This window comes from Coffea eugenioides, chromosome 6, assembly GCF_003713205.1.
Source record: "Coffea eugenioides isolate CCC68of chromosome 6, Ceug_1.0, whole genome shotgun sequence".
Lineage (NCBI taxonomy): Eukaryota > Viridiplantae > Streptophyta > Magnoliopsida > Gentianales > Rubiaceae > Coffea > Coffea eugenioides.
In genome coordinates, this window is record NC_040040.1 from 9,969,701 (window position 1) to 9,990,020 (window position 20,320).

A 20,320-nucleotide genomic window follows, 5' to 3' on the forward strand; every position below is an offset into this window, starting at 1 on the left:
TAGGCTTCTTTGGAACGGACTATGGACCTTAAGACTTTGTCAAGGGATTGTCCCGTATTCTTATTGGTGCAGATTGACGGGAATTTCTTACATTTCTGAATATGTGGCAAAGATATTGAGTTCATTATCATCACGATAGAGTTTCCTTCAATCGGGGTGGGAGAGGAGAGATGTTGACTAGAAACCATTGGCCTCTCCGATGAACTCTTCCTTGCACTAGATTGGCATACACTAGTTTAAAACTAGTGTTTAAACCTCTTCCGTACGCTAGATTGACATTCAAACCCCATCTTGTCCATCACAAAGAAGTATCGTGCTTTCTGGTTCTAAAGAAATTTAGGAAGTACAATAATATTGGTCTGAAAGTTCACCCCTCAACTTCCCTTTGAACTCCCTCTCCCTCAGCAATCTAGGAGTGGTGGAGATTATCATGAGAGTGAGGTTGATTGTTACTGTTGCAGCAGGAGAGAGAGAGAGAGAGAGAGAGATTGACTAGTCTTTGAGCATCTAGAAGACTAGAAACAATTATTTGGCTGAGGGGGTTGAGTTTAGCGGCAATATATATATATATAATTAAATTTATATATACGGTTAGTATATGCGCTATCATCATTAGATATATGGTATATGTATAAATTTTGAATTTAAAATTCTTAAAGAAGATATATTTTACCCTTTTCTTTTTGACCGTCAAATCCTTGAAAAAAAGATGAAAATAAGTAAAATTCAAGCTTAAAAGGCTCCCTTTACTAATTTTTTTTCTACCGATTTTCAACAATTTAACGATTAAATTTTGTTGAGTAGTATTGCTGTTGTTTGCTCTTCCGGCTCAATCAACCTTCTACTGGTCTACTACTACTAGCACTTCTTTTAAAAGCAATAAAGCCGTCTACGGAAGGCCGGCCTGTACAGTAGCCAAAACAAGCCATTCTTGAGAGTGAAAGAGTTTAGCCTAGTTATATTATTATTATATATAGTCGTTGATTTATGGAGGTAAATGTTATCCAATTCCCAGTAAATGTCCATGGTATCAGTATGGCGGGTTGAACAAAAGTACTTTGTATACATACGTACGTACGTATATATATATATATACACACACATATAATGGATGAGGACGCAAATGACGTGCAATTCCCAAGTAAATGTTCTGCCGTGTTTGTCACTTACTAAGGGACTATTTTGTGCAGACTTATTGGAAAAAAAAAAAAAGGAAAAAGGAGGAGGGAGCTTTTGAGACTTTTGGTTCTGGAGGCGTGATAAAGTTGGATTTGGAAGCTTCTTGCACGGCTACTCTCATCTCATGGCCGTCACTGGATATGGATCTTGTTGGCAAGCAAATTTTTGGTCAAATTTATTTGTTACATGTTTTTTAATAATTTTATCTACATTATTTCTAAAAAAAATTTTAAATTATATATTTAAAAATTTATATATTTTAAAAAAATTTTTACAACTTTTACAATAAGTTATAACAAAATTTTAGACCAACGCTCAATAAATTTACTTGCCAAACGGGGCATGATTGCTTGAGGATTAGTATTTTGATCGCATATGATTGCAAAACAATGGGTTGGTTGAATGAATGAATATTCAGCGGAAGAAAATAGAAGCAGTGGTGTGGTGTAAGATCAAAGTCATGTGGGGGGTTGTTGACTTGTTGTTGGTCTTTGGCAGCACTTTATTACAGTACTGTTTGGGTCTCCAGTCAACAAAGGCGTCCTCTCCCCGGTTTTGGTCAAACCTTTTTTCTTTTGGGTGCTCCTAATTTTATTGCTGGTAATCTGAAATCTGGTTGACAGTAGTTGGTTGTGTGGATATTGCTGGGTTTTTTTTTAAATTTATTTATTCTTCTCATAGTCGATATTGGTTGTTCTCACAGTAGCTCTGGCTTTTATGAGGGCTAGCGTCAGAGTTTTTGTAGTACCCTCTGCCTGTTCTTGTTGCAAATTTCTTTTTTCTAGAAAACATACAATCCGTTTGAATTAGCTGTTTGACGGTATTTTTAAAAAATTTTACTATAACAGAATTTTTAAAATATATTTAAAGATATTTTTTAAAAATTAAAAAAAATTGAAACTATTTTTTAAATATTTTTAAAATTTTTTTATAATATTTAAAAAATTAATTTAAAAAAAAAAACAGAAGGATCCAAATAGACTCATACACATACAATATTATTATAAATATATAATACTCCACCAAATAAGTCAGAAAATCGCGCATCCCGCCAGCTGCGATCGGGTTAGCGTCTTAGCGAGGACGGACGGGTTGTTTCAGTGTTGGCCCACTCATTCCCGTTGTTGACTGACATTCCAAGTCAACCACAACACACGTGTCATTGATGGTGGGCAAACCTACTTTGTCTTTGTGGCTGGAGAGTTCCATTCCACTTGCGTTCTTTTTGGTTTCTAGATTTGCTTGCTTGCTAGGATTCCCGACTCCGTTCGGACTTTTATTTATTTATTATTTATTAAATGCATTATTCGATCACCATTTTATCTTTCTCGTCCTCAATTGCTTTTTGGGAGAACATCATATCATATAAAGCACTACGATATTTTTTTTTCCCCTTCAAAAAGTCACTCCTAATAATCTCAAAACATGCTCACGTAATATATTTTGCTTCCTTTCTTCTTTTTTTTTTTTCCATTTAGACCCATCAATATGAGAGAAATATCAATGGAGAGTCCCCAAGATCCCAAAAAATGAGAAATTCCCATTTAATATTTTATTAAAGGAACTAATACAATTCAAAATTTTGTTCTCAACATGTTAATCATCAATAATTTTTTTTTTTGGTAAATTAGGTTCATCGAATGAGTGTCTAATAGATAGATAACTCATAGTATTAAGAGGCATTTTAAGCGTTAATTTTAATAAATATAAAATTAAACAAAGAGTGTCTAAAAATACGAATTTTAAATTTGCGCATCGATGGTATGTTTTGATTGTTTTTTTGGTGGGTGTGAACTAATATTCATGGGAAACACGTTAAGAAAATCCCTTAAAAAATATATATATATATATATATATATGAATACGTGATCCATAGCCAATAGCCATATTTTGTTGCGAGGCCTTTGATTAAATGAAATAAATAACGAAATTAGACGAAACTGCTTGGAATCCAAATCTTACCGGCCGCGACAAGGAAAGACTAACAAGACAGGCCCACTAGGAATGCCAACAAGAAATTTTTGATTAATCCCACCCCTTATAGTAAAAGTATTCTCTATGAAGTGGGGACTTTTTTGGGGGTGGGGCGGGGGCGGCCATCTGTAGGGGTTTTAAAAATCGGTTTATAGCCGCTGGAATTGATTAAGAATTTCCAAGCATTTTCCTCTCAGCGTGCACCATGCATTCCATTCCTGGGAGTTCACACTCTACAGACAGGCCATGAGCATTCAACTTCTCCATTGCAATTTGTAATCCTCCTCCTTCAATCACCCCTGAAAATGTCCAAAACCACCCAATGGTCTTCCCAGCTCACCTTTCTGATATTCACCATCTTCTTCCTCTCCTTACCTTTCCTCGGCAACTCACAAGCTACCAAAACCAATCCAGAAGAACAGACCATTCTGCTCAATCTCAAACAGCAGTGGCTGAATCCGCCCTCCCTGTCCCACTGGTCCTCATCATCAGACCACTGCACCTGGCCAGAGATCAACTGCACAGGTGGATCGGTCACAAAACTCAACGTCTCCAAGTTGGCAATCACAGAAACAATCCCATCATTTATCTGTGACCTCAAGAACCTCACAGTTCTCGATCTCAACAACAATTTCATCCCCGGCTCCTTCCCTACAGTTCTCTACAACTGCTCCAAGCTCGAATACCTTGACCTGTCTCAGAATTTGTTCGTTGGCACTATTCCTGAGGATATTGACAGGCTATCCCCAAACACCCTCCAGTACCTTATACTTGAAGCCAACAATTTCACTGGCGACATCCCTCCAGCTATTGGGAAGCTAACGGGGCTTAAAAGCCTTTACGCCGGAACAAACCTGTTTAATGGTTCTTTCCCTGCAGAGATTGGCAATTTGCTGAATCTTGAAGAGCTGGCCTTGAGTATTAATGGATTTGTCCCACAACCCATACCCTCGAGTTTCACTCGGTTAAAAAAGTTGAGATTTTTATGGATGTTTCAGACTAATTTGATTGGAGAGATCCCACAAGACATTGGGAACATGACTGCTCTGGAATCCTTGAACTTGTCAGAAAATGAGCTCAGTGGAAATATCCCTGGGGGACTGTTTCAGCTGAAAAATCTGAGCAGTCTTTCTCTTTACAAGAACAGGCTGGTCGGGTCAATACCATCATCAATTGAGGCCTTGAATCTGGAGCAAATTGACCTGTCTAATAACAGCTTAACGGGGAAAATACCGGATGAGTTTGGCAAATTGACAAACTTAACAAGGCTAGCTCTGTTTTTCAATGAACTATCAGGCGAAGTACCCACTAGTTTGGGCATGTTGCCATCACTAGTAGACATTAGGCTGTTCTACAATAATCTATCAGGTCAGTTGCCACCAGATTTTGGGAGACACTCGATGCTCAGTAGCTTTCAGGTTTCAGCCAACAATTTCACTGGAAATTTGCCACAAGATTTATGCAAGAACGGTCTGCTAATTGGTGTGGTTGCTTTTGGCAACAGTCTTACAGGAGAATTACCACCATCCCTTGGGAACTGCGACAGCATGCAGGTTGTACAGCTTCAAGGTAATCAATTTTCAGGCCAAATTCCGGATGGTTTGTGGACAACAAATTTGACAACTTTGTTGATACAGAATAACTCATTTACTGGCCAGCTACCGGACAAAGTTGCATCAGGTTTGTCAACTCTTGACATCAGTAACAATCAGTTTTCAGGTGAAATTCCAGCTGGAGTGTCATCTTGGAATAATTTAAGGAACTTTAAGGCAAGCAATAACCTGCTCAGTGGTAAAATTCCTCAAGAGTTGACTTCTCTTCCAGAGTTGGCAACACTTCTGCTTGATGGCAATCGGCTTTATGGGAGTCTGCCATCAAGCATAATCTCATGGGAGGGGTTAAATATCTTGAGCTTCAGTAACAACCAGCTTTCTGGCCAAATACCTGCAGCAATTGGCCTTTTACCTGTCCTTAATGCCCTGGACTTGTCAGAAAATGACTTCTCAGGTCAAATTCCAGCTCAAATTGGGCTTCTAAGGTTAAATTCCCTCAACCTCTCTTCCAATCGCCTCTCTGGTAGAATACCTGGTGAATTTGAAAATGCAGCTTTTGACAGAAGTTTCTTGGGTAATGCTGGTCTTTGTTCACGTAATCCATCTTTAGGCCTTAACGCCTGTGCTTCCCAAACCGGGGAGTCAAACAAGCTTTCAGCAAAATTTGTCGCAGCTGTTTCAAGTATAGCCGCAGTTGGCTTTTTAGTGGCTTTAGTATACACATTCTTTTTGATCAGAGGTTACAAGAAGAAAAAACAGGGATTGGATTCAACTTGGAAATTAACCTCATTTCAGAAGTTGAATTTCACTGCACCATCCCTTCTATCAAGCTTGACAGAAAGCAACATGATTGGAAGTGGAGGTTCAGGAAATGTCTATCGTGTTCCAATTAATAGTTCAGGTGCATATGTTGCTGTTAAGAAGATTTGTAATAGCAAAAGGTTGGATCACAAAGAATTTCTTGCAGAAGTTGAGATTTTGGGCACTATTCGACACACCAACATTGTGAAGTTAATGTGTTGCATCTCAACGGATAGTTCGAAGTTGCTGGTCTACGAGTATATGGAAAATCGTAGTTTGGATCGTTGGCTTCATTGCAAGAGGAACCGGTCTGCTAACACAGGTTCAATCCACCATATTGTCCTGGAGTGGCCTAAGAGGTTGCAGATTGCAATTGATGCTGCTCGAGGGCTCTGCTATATGCACCATGACTGCTCACCATCTATAATTCACCGAGATTTAAAATCAAGCAACATTTTGCTAGATTCTGAATTCAATGCAAAAATTGCAGATTTTGGTCTAGCTAGGATGTTAGTGAAGGATGGAGAGCCCAACACAATGTCAGTTGTAGCCGGCTCATTCGGATACATTGCTCCTGGTACGTGGTATTGTAATTTGTCAAATCTATTTGATTTTTTTTTATTTAATTTTTTTTTCGAAATGGGGATTATTTGATTATGATCACTTTAAATACTACCAAACTCAACTTAGTTGTTCTGTTTCTTGATTCTGTATTGCAGAGTATGCTCAAACAAGAAGAGTGAATGAGAAGATTGATGTGTATAGCTTTGGGGTCATCCTTTTGGAACTGGTTACTGGAAGAGAAGGCAATTACGGTGATGAGACCTCATCGCTTGCAGAATGGGCGTGGCGTCACTTTCAAGAAGGGAAACCAATAATTGATGCCTTCGACGAGGACATAATGGAGCCTTGTTACTTAGATGAGATAGCCAACGTGTTCAAACTCGGTATTTTCTGTACCGGATTGCTGCCCTCGAACCGCCCTACAATGAGGGACGTTTTACAAATTTTGCTCCGCTCTGTTCATTCAGTGCCAATGGGAGAAAAGAATGGCAGAAGCGAGTATGATTTTGCCCCCCTTCTTAACAACTCAAAGCGCAAGAAGTCGTTGATCGACGAAGATGGCGGCTTCGACTCAACGATCTGATAAAGCTTGAAAATGTAACCATCAGGTGGTTGATCCACAAAGTTGGGAAATCGATGAAGGTTCTGAACCAAGCAGCAGAAGCAGGCTAAGGAGATTGGAGCGGGTTCATGGGGGCACGGCTGCATGAGTTAGCTTATACTAGTTGTCTAGAATTAGGAGATACATGGTGTTTTCAAACTGTAATTGGTGTACAAGTAGAGAAAGTAAAGCTTATTATAGCAAGCATTTCCACAGCTCGTATGAAACGGCTGGCAGTCACTGCAGCTGCTACGAAGCAGCATTTGTTTTTGGTATCTACAAGTTTCGGATCAACACGACTAGGAAAAATGGGTTGGCAGATTATGTAGTAATTTATATAACAACCTCAGAAAATCTTGATGAAGCCTAGTACTAAAACTGCTACTCACTTCATGTGGATCTCCATCAAGTCCGTTTAATATGTTGTGCAGGACTATATTTGATCCAAAGAGTATCATCTACATGTGCACTATACATAATCTTGAATGCCCAAATGATCTTACAACAAAGCCTTAACTTTAAGACACTGCTCTTAAGCCAAAGAGGGAGGGGGGGAATTACTAACAAAAATACGAAGACATTGTCTCAGTTACGGGCCAGAAATCTAGAGGTACACGGGTCCATGGCTCAGTTTGGAGCTCTGCTAGACCATACATATATTCAAACGTTCCTCGCAACATCTCCTTGATTCGGCTGCTGCAGTTGCTCCCAGGGAAAGGATGGCACAAATATAGAGCTCCAACGCAGTAGATCTATTTTTGGGAGCACTACAGCTCATACCAGGATCAGGATTCCTCTACTTCGAGATATTGCGAATGAGAGGCAGCCAGGAGCGCAGCACCAATGCCAGAACCATCATTTGAGTGGATAATTGAAACATTCTCGTAAGCATCTCCAAGCAATTCCTGAAGAGTGCTGTCCATACAATTTCTGAACTTTGCGTAGTGCTCGAAAAGTCCGCCATCCAAAGCTACAACTGACTTCTGCTTCTCTCCATCCTTTATAATATCTCTACCCAATTTTTTGAGAATTCCCAGGATCCCAGCAGCAGAGAGGCGTGCTCCACGGGAGACAACAATATCGCATATCTCCACCATTACTTTCCGTACTTTAAGCGAAGAATTAGGAATCTACCACCAGGAAAGGAGAACAAGTAAAATAAGAAGTCAGTAGTCATTCTGTCAAGTACCATACCGCCTTTCAAATGTGCATGATAATGCATGCTAACCCAGTAGACTATAGAATTTGAAAAAAAAAAAAAAAAGAAGAGGAATTCACTAGTTGTCAAAGAAATTAAACAAACATTTTAGCAACATAGTGTTTCTTTTCTGTTGCCTGGTGCCATACCTCTAAAATATCTTTTAGCTTTGCACCAACCACTTTGAGATCACAAGATGTGTCGTGATGTATTGCAGACATCTCAGGGGTCCTGGATATAAAGCAGTCAGTAACTGTGTGTTTCAAGTTTAATGCATTAGAATTAGTTGAACAAAATAGTAAAAGCATATGAATGCAGAAAATCTATAGATTATGTCTCACGACTGCAATGTACAATTACATACTACCAAAATTGAAAGTTAACGTTGTACGCTTTTAAAAAAAAAAATGCTTTAAAAAATGTTCACAAACTACCAAAACCTAAGGTTGACATCTTGATCTGATGGCACACCTCAATATGAAAGGAATATTTAGCTTTGGAGGAACAGCATCACCAAACAAGGCAGCTTCTTCAGCCATCCTGCATAGTACTCTACGCACAATTTCCCCTAAATACATCCCAGATATAATCTTCTCAAAAATCTGCACCAGTTAGCTGGTATTAGAAACTTGAAATACACAAAATAATGCATAATAAACTTATTAAAAACAAAGCAGCTGTAAAGTGCTCTGTTGACCTGTTCCCCAGGGTTTAAACTCTCAGCATCAAGCCCTTGATCATACTCAGATAGTGGAAGATGTGATGACCGAAAGTTACCCCATTCCATGTTGATAACCTACACAGTTCAATGCCATAAAGAAATTAATTTGGCAGAGAAAATATGAGAAGACAAAATAAGACTTGATTGTGTATTAAACTGCTTGAGTAATTTGGAGAATGCCAACCATCTCTCCTGATTTAGGCAGCAGGCCATGCCACTTCGGAATTGCATGTGCCCTCTCAACATATGCTGCATTAGTCCCTGTACCCAGGATAACAGCAGCCATTACATCTGGGTTGTTGTATCGACCTCCAGCTAAGGTTCCAACTGCATCGTTGACCTACAGTGGCCAAGCAATGTGAGAAATCTGCATGCTAAAAGAGATTTGACCTTCAAAATTAGGCAGTCACCCCAGAGGGACAGCAGAAAAAGGACTATAATGTACAAAAAAAAAAAGGGACTATATGTAACTCACCAAAGCAGCCACACGCATATCAAGACCAATCCTTTCCATTGCTTTTGATAACTCTCCCACGACGTCTTGTCCAACCTATTTCAATGGGAGTGCAGGAATAGAGAAATGTAGAAACAAATCTTGCATATGCAATATTGTGCAGTTTTAAATCAGAGAATCATATAAATGCATCTAATCATTAACTGACAAAATGCAGATTATTTATGAGACACAAACAGAAACTTCAATTGTTCAATAGCCATTGATGCGTGTCAGAACTAGAGATATATTTTCCACTTGTTGTGAGTCACTTCACATAAGACAGGGTAAATATCTTCTCTTTAATGCAACTGTCAGCTGATATGCATTTAGTCCAATCTACGCTTCATGACACGAATCCACTTTGGAGCCAAAAAACTTAGTCTGACATAAAAAATGTAGCACCAACTAGCCCCACTAAGAAACCTTGGTTGCAAAAGCAAAAAAGTTAAGACATAAGAACCAAGTGAAGAAACTTAATGGGGGGTAAGCTCTAAAATTCTCTTTCTGCACCCTCCACCTGCCCCTCTTCCGACCCTCAGAAATACAGAGACAGCTAGGTATATGTGCCAATATTAAGAAAAGCAAGTATGCAGATGACGTTTTGGATTTGCTGAAATAGAGACTTGATGCTAATATCTAACTGTGATTCATGGAGTCTGTCCAATAGAACTTAATTATGAACAAGTTTGTTAAAAAAAAAAAATTGGACAGGCTTGCACCATGAAAGAAAGAGGAAAAGAGGAGACAAGAGCGAGAAATCAAAATGTTCAAATGTTGAGAGAAGGCAGAGATGCCATTGAAAGAATGAGAGTGGGCGAGTAAGAACAAAGAAGCAACTCTTCCTGTTATGCCCTTTCTCCAACAATTAATAAAGTGCAATGCGTTTAAGCCAAATAGTCTTTTTTGTTGGTCAATTTGGCCACTAAGCCTAACACCAGATCAATTACAAAGAATCTACCTCTCAGCAAATGTAAACTTCTAATATGTATATTTATGTGGTGGCATGGCCCAATTGGTGAGTTGGATCCTTTGTCTTTTTGATCTAAATTAACACATCAATGTCAGACCTTTCTTTCTTCTTCTCCTTCTCTTTTTTTTTTTTTTCCTTTTTGGCAAGCAAACATCAAGGCACATGTGTATACACTCTTGCTTGCTTTTCTAACAACACTGGAATTGATGTCAACAGAAAGCAAAGAGATTGTTTGTTATTTACAAGGTGTAAGACCTGAAAACATTCTCAGAACAATGGTCCTGCCTCCACAATCCTCACACCTTTCATTCAATTAAACAACAAATAAAAGCAGATACTGCAAGTAATGATTGATCAAGTTTTCAATGCTACCAAGAAATAAATAAATGCCAGGTACTAACTGTATCTTCTATTGAGAAGCCCTTTGTCCATTTGATAAGAGTCCCAGATGCTATAGATAATTGCCTAACTGGGAATGAAAAGGTGAAACCCAGCTCCCTTTGCCTACCAGGCGGAAGACAAAGATCTTCACCCTCTGTAGCCACAAATCTTGCCAGTGCACCAGCAATATAATCAAACAATGCCTGAAAGCAGCAGAAGTTAGAGGTTTGAACTTCAGTAAGCAAGCACCTAATCAGCATCTCTTGTTATTGCTTTTATGTTGACACTTACTTCTGTTGAGCCGACCATCAAGTGTGGAGGAATTGAAACCTCTTGAAATTCTCTTTTGACCACACGCTTTTCATGTCCACCTAATTGCACACGTAGTACCCGGAAGTTTGTACCACCAAGGTCCAATGCATAAAATAACCCTTCCTCATCCCTTCACAAGGAAAAAAAGGGAAGTCATTAGAACATTTAATCCCAAGTATATGTATCTCATTAATGAATATGTGTATATACTTTTTTCTTGAAACAAAACAATAGGTCCACAGAAGAAAGGTTATGCACAAGTTTGCAGGAAATAATTTGTATTAGGGAACATATTGCATACTTTGCAACTTGGTTAAAGCATCCAAGAATACTTAAGATGAATGCCACTATATATCTTCATGCTTCTAGGAAAACCAACAAAAGACTAAAATGCTACGCTACATATGTGCTCTAAAAGGAATTACCAGAGGAATTTTAGGAACAATTCCTAAACTACGGTCCTGTCACAACTACAAGAGAAAAAGCATGACTATCCACATTCATTGGTTTTGAACTTATACTTAGTTCCCAGAATATAACCTCAAAAGTAGACATATTCTTGCCTGGCAATACCTTTGATGATTTTCAATAGCTACAATCCATCTCTGATACTAATACCTTCTGATTATGTTCAACATTTTTAATTCCTTATGTGCAGTTCAAAACAAGAGACGAATCTTGAAACAATTAGAAGAGAACCCTAAGAATCCTGTCTCCATAGGTAAAATATCATGTCAATGTCAGTTTATAATCAAAATTTAGAAGTTATGCTTCACGAGCCTCAACTATTTTAGAATAATCATAACTCGACGGTTAAAAGTTGTTTATATTTTCATCAGAGGAAGTGTTTGTCTTATAGATACTACTTCGACTTCGCAGATTAGCTAGCATCAAGATTCATGATTTATCACTAAAAAACCAATAAATTGCAAGAATTTTTCTCCCCTGAGAAATTGACATCTATAATTTCACACCTTACAGATGCAAATCACCAAACGCTACAAATACAATCCAAAAAAGAAAACAAAAGAAAAACAGTTACACCCAGGAAAAAAGAAAAATTGCATTTTGATTTCAGCAGGAAGACTTGTCACCTCATTCACCTATATTATACGCTATCTGATAAATTAACCCATAAACAACTTATAAAGCTAAAAGTGGCCTAACTACCATAATCAAACAGTTGAAAATTTTACTTCCAAACGCTGCCAAGTTCACAACTTTAACTTACAAAGTTCTTTTTTTTTTCGACAGCAATAGAAAATATGAACTCCGAAAAACCGCAAAAATAAGTCAGAGATCATCATACCCGGTGGGGAGGTTGTCAACGTAGCTGATAAGCATCTTAAGTTTACTGCCACCTTCAGAAGCAAGTCCGGCGTGCATCTCTACTGTCATGGCGTCGGCGACCTGCCGGAGCTTGGCAGTGGGTGTCCCACACTGTTCCTCGAACTCCTTAAGTATGGCCATAACCTTAGCCCACTTCCCCAAACTCTTCATGCGATTCCTAACTACCAGCGCTGCCACCGCGCAAGCGGCTGCCGCACATACCACTGCCGCCGTCACCGCCACCTTCCCCATCTCCCAATATCCTATGCAACCAAAAGTTTTACTACCAAAAGAAAGAAAGAAATAAAGAAACCAAATCCTCCACAAATTACTCTTAACAAAGTTGGTAGCTTTAATGAGAGCTGAATATATGGTCTTGTGCCCGTGACGAATGAAGGGAACTCGTGGAAGAAACCTTGAGGAATTTTTTTTTTTTTCTCCTCTTTTTGGGGACGAAGATTTTATCAAGGTACTGTATACATATATATAATTCTAATGAGGTTAAAAAAATGCTAATGTAATTCTAAGGAAAGAAAACAACAAAATGTTGCAGTGAAGTGGAATAAGATTATAGGACAGACGATCAGAGAACTTTGTTACTGTCATTCCTACTGTTAATGCTTATATGATTCTTGATTTCTTTTATTCTTTTGGTGTATCCCAATTTTGTCGTCGTGGATTGGCTGAGGAAAAAGGCTTGGAAAGCTACTTTTTTGATAGATGAGTTTTTCTCCCCCCGTTTTCACTTTAAAAATCCCAGATGGGCAGGAATTTTGCTTTCCGCATGTTTCTGTTATTTGTGTGCGTGCTTTCGAAATTGTTGAGGTTTCGGACGTTGGAGGATAGGATATGGAATGGATGGAATAATCGTATGTGGATGTTGAATCTATTGCAACAACATCGTAAATGGTATCCAAAAAGTGGGTTAATAGATTAAGATCCACTGCTAATTACCAACTCCAATTGGAAGCCGTGGCATTAATTATCCTTATCCAACTCAAGATCCAAAAATTAAATGATGTAGGAGCCAAAGTTTAAGCCGCTGGTTTTGAAAGTCCAGTAATTTGAAAAAGTGTCGAGGCATTAATTGCACATGGCAATGCTTAATTCTGCACGTAAACATGTGGAAATTTTCCTTTTTTTTTTTGTGGAAACATAAACAGTTGGAAAACTTGAGGAGTCAACGGACATCTTTTTTAAGTTTGATATCAAAGACCAATTAAGGTCGTATAAAAGGAAAAAAAAAAATTTGGTCAAAAGACAAAAAGAGCAAACTGAATAGGAAGACAGGATGATGATTCGGATGATGTGAAATTCTAAGGGTGTTAGCCCGTTCGGGAACAATTTAATTTTACTACATGCCTAAACTCTTCATTCCCAGCCATCAGAGTCAAAAGCTGTGTACAATACCGCAATGGATCTTCTGTCCCACACGCTGTGACACTCTCTGTCTCACTTTTTATTATATTACTATTTCTCCTTCATAAATATCATATTTTAATTCTTTTTTATTTTTTTAAGATCCAATAACTATTAATTGAGTAATACACAAAATTTAGCAAACTCAAAAAATCAAAATGCATAAAAAATGAGATTTTTTATGAATTTTCTGCTGTATTTTTTAATTTTCTATTATATATTGCTTTTTTGCAGCTGTTGTATTTATTTTTTAGTTAATTAATAGTTATTGAATCTTAAGGAAACAAAAAAGAATTAAAACATGATGTTTATGTAGGAGAAATAGCAATATAATAAAAAGTGAGACAGAGAGTGGCACAGGATATGGGACAGAAGATCCGTTGCGAATACACATCCGTGGATTTCGTGTTAGTTTGATGCACATTATATGTCAGTATCCAAGGATCAAGAAAAGCACGGGGAGTAAATTACTAATTTGCTCATTGCCGGTTTATTTGCCAACAAAGTAAATAAAATTTGTTCTCAAAATTTAATTTAACTAGTGATAACATATTAACTAAGTGATCTTCAATTCTCTAGTTTAACTTTCAGAGCCCCCCATTCTTTCTTCTTTCCCTTTTTATAAGGCTTGGAATCTTCCATAAAATTAAAAATTTTAAAAAATTGCATGAGATTGGGACGACAAATTGTTGTGCAACAAGTGATTATTCACAAAATATTTAATTATTTGATAGATTATAGATAATAAATGAAGGTGCATAGAAAATATAAGAGGTTTACTTATAGATAATTTATATTGGGCTTCTTGTACAAAATTAGACGCAACATTAATTGCACCAAGTAATTTTTCCATTTTCAAATGCAGTTATGTTTACTAGCACAACATTCTCGCTATTAATCGATTCAACTTAATTGTCAACGAAGGCATGTTAAAATTCATTTCAATATTCCATTATCGAGTTGGAGTATACATAGATTATTGAATTAAACAACCTAATTGTAAAATCCCTCCATCCCCCAATGCCACGCCCAACACGAGCATATGTTTAAGCATCAGTTTTAAACTTAAATTAGTTGGATAGTGGATTTGAGGAAATAGTCATGCACGGATATTTATAGAGTAGCTCGTGGAATTGGTTAGATTTGATGATTAGTGATTCACAGTGTAATCTTTTTATTTTATAACTCTATTAAATTTAATAATTTTTTAGATTACATATTATTGTATCATGCTCTTTGTATTTTCCTACCATTAATATAGCTTTTTTCATAGTTTTTAAACTCACTCCAGTCCGACTGTTGAATCGGTCAAACCACTAATACCCGTCATGGAATTGGGCCAATTCAGCAATTGGATTAGAGTTGCAGATGATTCGTTTTGAATCGTTTAAGTTAAACGGTTGAACCGGTGACCCGGTAAACTTAGTGGGTTTTGAAATTTTTTTAAAATTACCTTTTTACCCAATTTTTTAATTTGACCAGTCACACCAACATGGGCATTGTCGTCTTTTTGAAGAATATATGAGAAAATTTGAAAAGAAATTTGGAAATTAGGGTTTATTTCTCTTTTGGACACTTAGATTTATTATTTATGTTTATATATAATATCAATATGAATTCATGAAATAAGGAACACGTATGGATATGGCTTGTGTGTATAAACTATGAAACATGAATAGGTTATAACTTGTTAATATTTAAGAATTTCTGTACTTATATTATAATTTATATGTTTATTTAATTATATTATATATATTTTTTATTATGTAGTGTGATCCAACGGATCAACCTGTGATCCATCAATTCGGTCCTCCTGCTGGGTTGATACCGGAGTTGATTTTAATAACTATATGATTTTCTTTATCAAGCAAATCGTGTAGCATGATTTCCATCCAGTTTATTAATACTGTTGGCTTTTGTTTTATAAAATAAAATAAAAACTATTTGGAGCAAATGTATGCAGGCCGCCAATGACGTGACCTGCGAATCGGCTGAAAGCCTGAAACGGTCCTGGGGGCCGAATTTGCTGAATGGGAAATACGGGAATTACGACCAAAGCAACAACTTTTTTTTTTTTTTTTTTTTCGACCAAAGCAACAACTTGCATCCAGCAAAAGCTGACCATATTCGGGAGAAAAGAAAACAGCAGGGTGGGGAGGGAATGGCGTACAACCTTGAAAGCTTGCATGCGAATTTTGACTTTCAAATGATAAATGAAAGTAATACCTGACAGCCATGACGAATTCTACACGTAAGATATGTGCTACTGCTAGTCTACTACTTCATATATAGTGCGGTGGCGTCAATGGTACCCCAACCAGTTATGAATGTCCATTTTATGACAAGTCATATATCGCATTCTTGTTCTTTTTTTTTTTTTAAATAAAAACACCGGAAGCGTAAAAAGGTCTTGGTATTTAACAAAGTCGGTATAAACTATGAAGTGGTAAGCTTTAAGCATACCGTTAAGACTTGGCGGCTACTTAGCCAGTAGCCATACCGTCAGCCTTGCCTTAAAAAAAACGTTTGTTTTTCCTAAAATATGTAAAGCCCTAATCGTCAGAAGATAAATTTGCAAACACTGCATTTAACCCTTGGCTAAAAATTATAACCGAAGCAGGAAATTTTAAAGAAATAATTTGGAAGAGGAGGCCTCAACTATTACAACTATGATCGCGGTGGACAATTTTATTGAATGAATTATACTAATAATTTTGCTTTGGATGGTTCTACCGATTTTCAAAGCATTGTAGAAATTTAACAAAAAAAAGAGATATAAATACTAATTGTAATGAGGCTTGCAAAAAGAAGAAAAAATTGTATTGAGATTAAGGTCCATACAATGGTGAGTTTTTTTTGGATATTTATAAGGGAAAATAACATGTTTCATCTTTCACATTTCGTAAAAAAATTCTTTTCGTCCCTTACATTTAAAATGAAACAAATTGGTCCTTCACTTTTAAAAATCCAAGCTTTTACATCCTAAAAATCAACTCTCTGTTGTGAATCAAACCATCTAATAACCCCGTTACAAATTTTAGGGATAAAATTAGTAGATCACTCGTAAAAATATATTTCTAACAAATAAATTAAACAATTAAAAAATCTTAATTATAACCCATTTGCTTCTTCAAAAGAGAATAGAAGAAGACAAACCCAAATCAATTTGCCTAATTCAAAACTATATATGCAGAAATAATCCGAACAAATAAACTTTTGGAGATTTGGAAGATTGTATCCTCTTTCAAACCATTAAAAATGTCTCTTGCTCAGATTCAGATCATTCAAACGCTACCGATGGCAATCACACTCACACACAGGACGAGTAGAGTGGCAGTCGACGTTGAGATGGGATGAACTCTGGTCAATGGCGCTGAAGAAGGAGCTGTTTCCTGCATTGGCATGGGACCGAAAACAGTAGGATAAGAAAGAGAAGGTGCAGTTGAAGCATCATCTAGTGGAAATACATAAGATCCATTTCAAGAAATACATGAGCTACTGCCTGGTGTGGAACACCGCATGTGTGTGAAACACATGTATAATAACTTCAAGAAAGAGCATCCTGGACTTGCATTAAAAGATAGAATATGGTCTGCTGCAAGAGCTTGCTATGAAAGCAGATTTGCTAGTGGAATGGAATCACTGAAGGTGTTCGATGTAAAAGCAAATGGGTTTTAATTAAGATTTTTTAATTGTTTAATTTAGTTGTTAGAAATATATTTTTGCCAGTGATCTACCAATTTTACCCCAAAAATTTGTAATCGGGTTGTTAGATGGTTTGATTCACAACTGAGAGTTGATTTCTAGGATGTAAAAGATTGGGTTTTTAAATATGAAGGACCAATTTGTTTCATTTTAAATGTGAGGGATGAAAAGATTTTTTTTACGAAATGTGAGAGATGAAACATGTCATTTTCCTTATTTCTAATATATTTTACTATAACTTTTTTTAGAAGTTATAAAAAAAACTTTTGTATGATTTAAGTGTTTAAATGGTGTGTAAAAAATTTTCTCCTTTTTTTTTTCTCTCTCCTTCTTCCTCCTTACTGACTATCGTCACCACATTATCCCTATAGCGGGCACTATTGCCGCTGCCACCTCCCTTCCTATCGTATTTTTTTTTCCTTCCTCTTGAGGATCCCTTCTTCTTCATCTTCCTCCTCTCCTTTCCCCCTTTCCCCAGCCACCCTATTTCCTCCTTCCCCTTTCGCTCCCCTCCCCTATTGGTTGTGCGACTAGAGCCACAACCAAAGAGGGAGGAGAAGGGAAAATCGGAAAAGAGGGAGGGAGAGATGAAAAGAAAAAAAATAAAAAAAGAGGAGGGTACTTCGACACCGGTGGAGAAAGAAGGGGCAACAGTGGGGAAGGGAGTGAAAATGGTTGAAGGAGAGAGAAATGAACGTGTATGTTTTGATATTTTGGGTGTACATATTGAAAATTTCAAGAAATGTTTTCAAAGAGTTACTGTAAACAAAGTTATAAAATATACTTCTCTATTAAAAACGCGAACAAAATAGAACAATAAACAAGACATCCAAACAGTCCCTGTGTCAGTTGATGGTTTATTAACTTTGGAAGTATTGTATACTAAAGAACTTTATATATAAAGTGGGAATAGTACTTCAATTGTTCGCTGGTCTTTCGTCCTTCTCATGCGGAACTCACGTGGCCCGTGTGTTGGAAATGACATTCTTTTGCTCCTTCGTCATCATCATGCCCCTGCACTGCCCATCTTCTAATCCCCCTGCTATACAAATTAAACAGCCGCCTTGCCCATTCTTTCTATTGGTCGGTGGATTCACCTCTCACCCTACACAATCTGCAATTCTTTAAATGTTGGCGTCTCCATGCAAGATTTGCACATCTTTAAACATGCTTTCCCGGGTTTTCATGCACCGAATAGAAGACAGGTAATCATGTAAATTTCTTTCCCTTGCATTTCAACTTGCTTTTCTTGTTTTGCTTCATTTTATGTATTGCTTCCGCTTCTTCTTCCTCGAGCTTTTCTTTCCCTCTATTTCGTTGTGCATCTTTTTTCATTCACTATTATTGGTGTTTTCTACTGTCTGCTATTACATCTATTGTAAGTGATGCTCTATTTTCCCTCCCCCTGTTCTTGTAATAGTCTTTATATTTTTTCCCCTTCCATTATTTTGTTTTTGATATTCTTCTACTTCCCATGCTTACTGTTTTTTTTTACCTGTCACTATTATTAATATTCCTTTTGCATTTTTTTTGTTTTATGATTCTCTTTGTTCTATCATTTTTCATTCTCATTGCATTGTTGTCTCTTATTGTTTGAAGTTCGATTTTTCACTTTCCTTTTGCCCAATTTTTTTGTTGCCTCTGTTTTTTTTTTTTTCAGCTTTCCTGCTGAAACATTGCTTTTGCTTTTGTTATAGACTCTTTTCTCCTGTTTTTTCTCCCGCGCTTGTATGCTTCGTATGCTTTCTTGGTCATATTCATTTATTTACTGCTATTGTTTCTACGCTTTGCAGTTTAGTGGCATTTATTGCTATTCTTTATTTTTTTGTATTTATTCCCATCTGACAATGACATTTCCCTATTATCCATTTTTGCATGGCCCTCTTAATTTCCTCCAAGTTTTGCTGACTACGAGCTGCTGCTTATTTTTCTTGCTGCGGCAAAAGGTACTTGCTTTTTTTTATTGGAATTGAAGCATTATCTTTAATAGTTCATTCATCTTTGTTCTTCTTCTTTGATCAAACGCTTATTAGCTACTTTTTTTCTCCATTTTTCGTATATTATTCTAAAAAGTTTGTTTTCTCATGCTTAAACACTTAAAAAAATTACCATATTTCTTGTTTTATTTTTCACCTTCGTACACTTAACTTTTTTGTGTATGAAATACAAAACAAAGAATGCTGTGCCAGAAAGTAGCATCAGCAATGAAACCGAATTTCATTCAAGACATCTCTGATGGGCTATCATTCTATGACATCTTCACTCAGCAAAACCAGCATAATTTTGTGAGCTCTGGCTATATCCTGTTTTATTTTATCATTCATTATTTTCTTTCCCACTAATAATTTTTTTTTTTGTCGATGAACAACAGAAAGTGCCCAAGTTTGTATCCTTCTTCATGCATGGTGACAAAACTCCTCTGATCACCCTGAGAACTAGAAACAAGACAGTCACTCTTGGAATGCGTCAGAGATAGTTCACAAATAATTGGAACACATTTAAGTTTGAGCATCAACTACAATTTGACGACGCTTTAGTATTTATCCCTAAATCAAAGTCCTGCTATACTGTCCTAATCTTCAACAAACATGGAGTCGAAAAACTATTCCCTTGGTACAATAAGTTCTACATCTTCTCTGATGCACCAACCGGTAGAACTTAGACCTTTCTTTTAAATTTATTCTGCAAGAAACGTTGTTCTTCTTATATGTTCAATAAACATATGAATGCCAGCTTTTATTGTCCATTCTTTTTCCATATCAATTTAACTTAGCAATTTATCGACAACATGCTGCAGAATTATTTTCAACCATTCAGGACCGTGCTTGATTTTTTGTAAAAAGCTTTGAATAAATCTACAACTTCAACTTTCAACGCTTCATTATTCTCATATAATATGCAATTTTACGAGGCTTCTTGAAAAAACCAAAATAACATCTTATCTTTAAACTTATGCCTTTTATTAAGAACGGTATACTTAATATGACTGTGATACAATTCAAATATATTGTAGCATAAACCAAGAAAGCTATCAAACAGAAAAATGCATTAATAAAAAAATTAAGTTAAGCTGTTCCAATAGATGCTCATAATTACATGACACACACCAAAACATGA

The 20,320-nt window shown here is 36.7% G+C and overlaps 2 protein-coding genes across 2 annotated transcripts; one reads left to right on the forward strand and one right to left on the reverse strand.

Moving 5' to 3' along the window:
* Positions 1 to 3,350: 3,350 nt before the first annotated feature.
* LOC113773338 (receptor-like protein kinase HSL1) lies at positions 3,351 to 6,947 on the forward strand. The gene is made up of 2 exons (XM_027317957.1): positions 3,351 to 6,084; positions 6,227 to 6,947. Exons 1-2 carry the CDS (start codon positions 3,459 to 3,461, stop codon positions 6,652 to 6,654), a joined length of 3,054 nt encoding a protein of 1,017 aa, XP_027173758.1. The 5' UTR covers positions 3,351 to 3,458; the 3' UTR covers positions 6,655 to 6,947.
* Positions 6,948 to 7,082: 135 nt separating this feature from the next.
* LOC113773339 (hexokinase-2-like) lies at positions 7,083 to 12,669 on the reverse strand. The gene is made up of 9 exons (XM_027317958.1): positions 12,060 to 12,669; positions 10,730 to 10,880; positions 10,459 to 10,641; positions 9,067 to 9,141; positions 8,776 to 8,931; positions 8,568 to 8,666; positions 8,342 to 8,472; positions 8,020 to 8,101; positions 7,083 to 7,802 (listed from the first exon to the last, which is right to left on the reverse strand). Exons 1-9 carry the CDS (start codon positions 12,329 to 12,331, stop codon positions 7,458 to 7,460), a joined length of 1,494 nt encoding a protein of 497 aa, XP_027173759.1. The 5' UTR covers positions 12,332 to 12,669; the 3' UTR covers positions 7,083 to 7,457.
* Between the last annotated feature and the right edge of the window lie 7,651 nt (positions 12,670 to 20,320).

What these genes read in the sequence shown, in the direction of transcription:
- LOC113773339 (XM_027317958.1), bottom strand. Translation starts at nt 12,331, where the DNA reads ATGGGGAAGGTGGCGGTGACGGCGGCAGTGGTATGTGCGGCAGCCGCT. An exon ending in GCTTCTCAATAGAAGATACA is followed by an intron (nt 9,142 to 10,458) that starts GTTAGTACCTGG and finishes CCATTGAAATAG; the next exon opens with GTTGGACAAGACGTCGTGGG. An exon ending in TGCCTAAATCAGGAGAGATG is followed by an intron (nt 8,667 to 8,775) that starts GTTGGCATTCTC and finishes TGAACTGTGTAG; the next exon opens with GTTATCAACATGGAATGGGG.
- LOC113773338 (XM_027317957.1), top strand. Translation starts at nt 3,459, where the DNA reads ATGTCCAAAACCACCCAATGGTCTTCCCAGCTCACCTTTCTGATATTC. An exon ending in ATTCGGATACATTGCTCCTG is followed by an intron (nt 6,085 to 6,226) that starts GTACGTGGTATT and finishes TCTGTATTGCAG; the next exon opens with AGTATGCTCAAACAAGAAGA.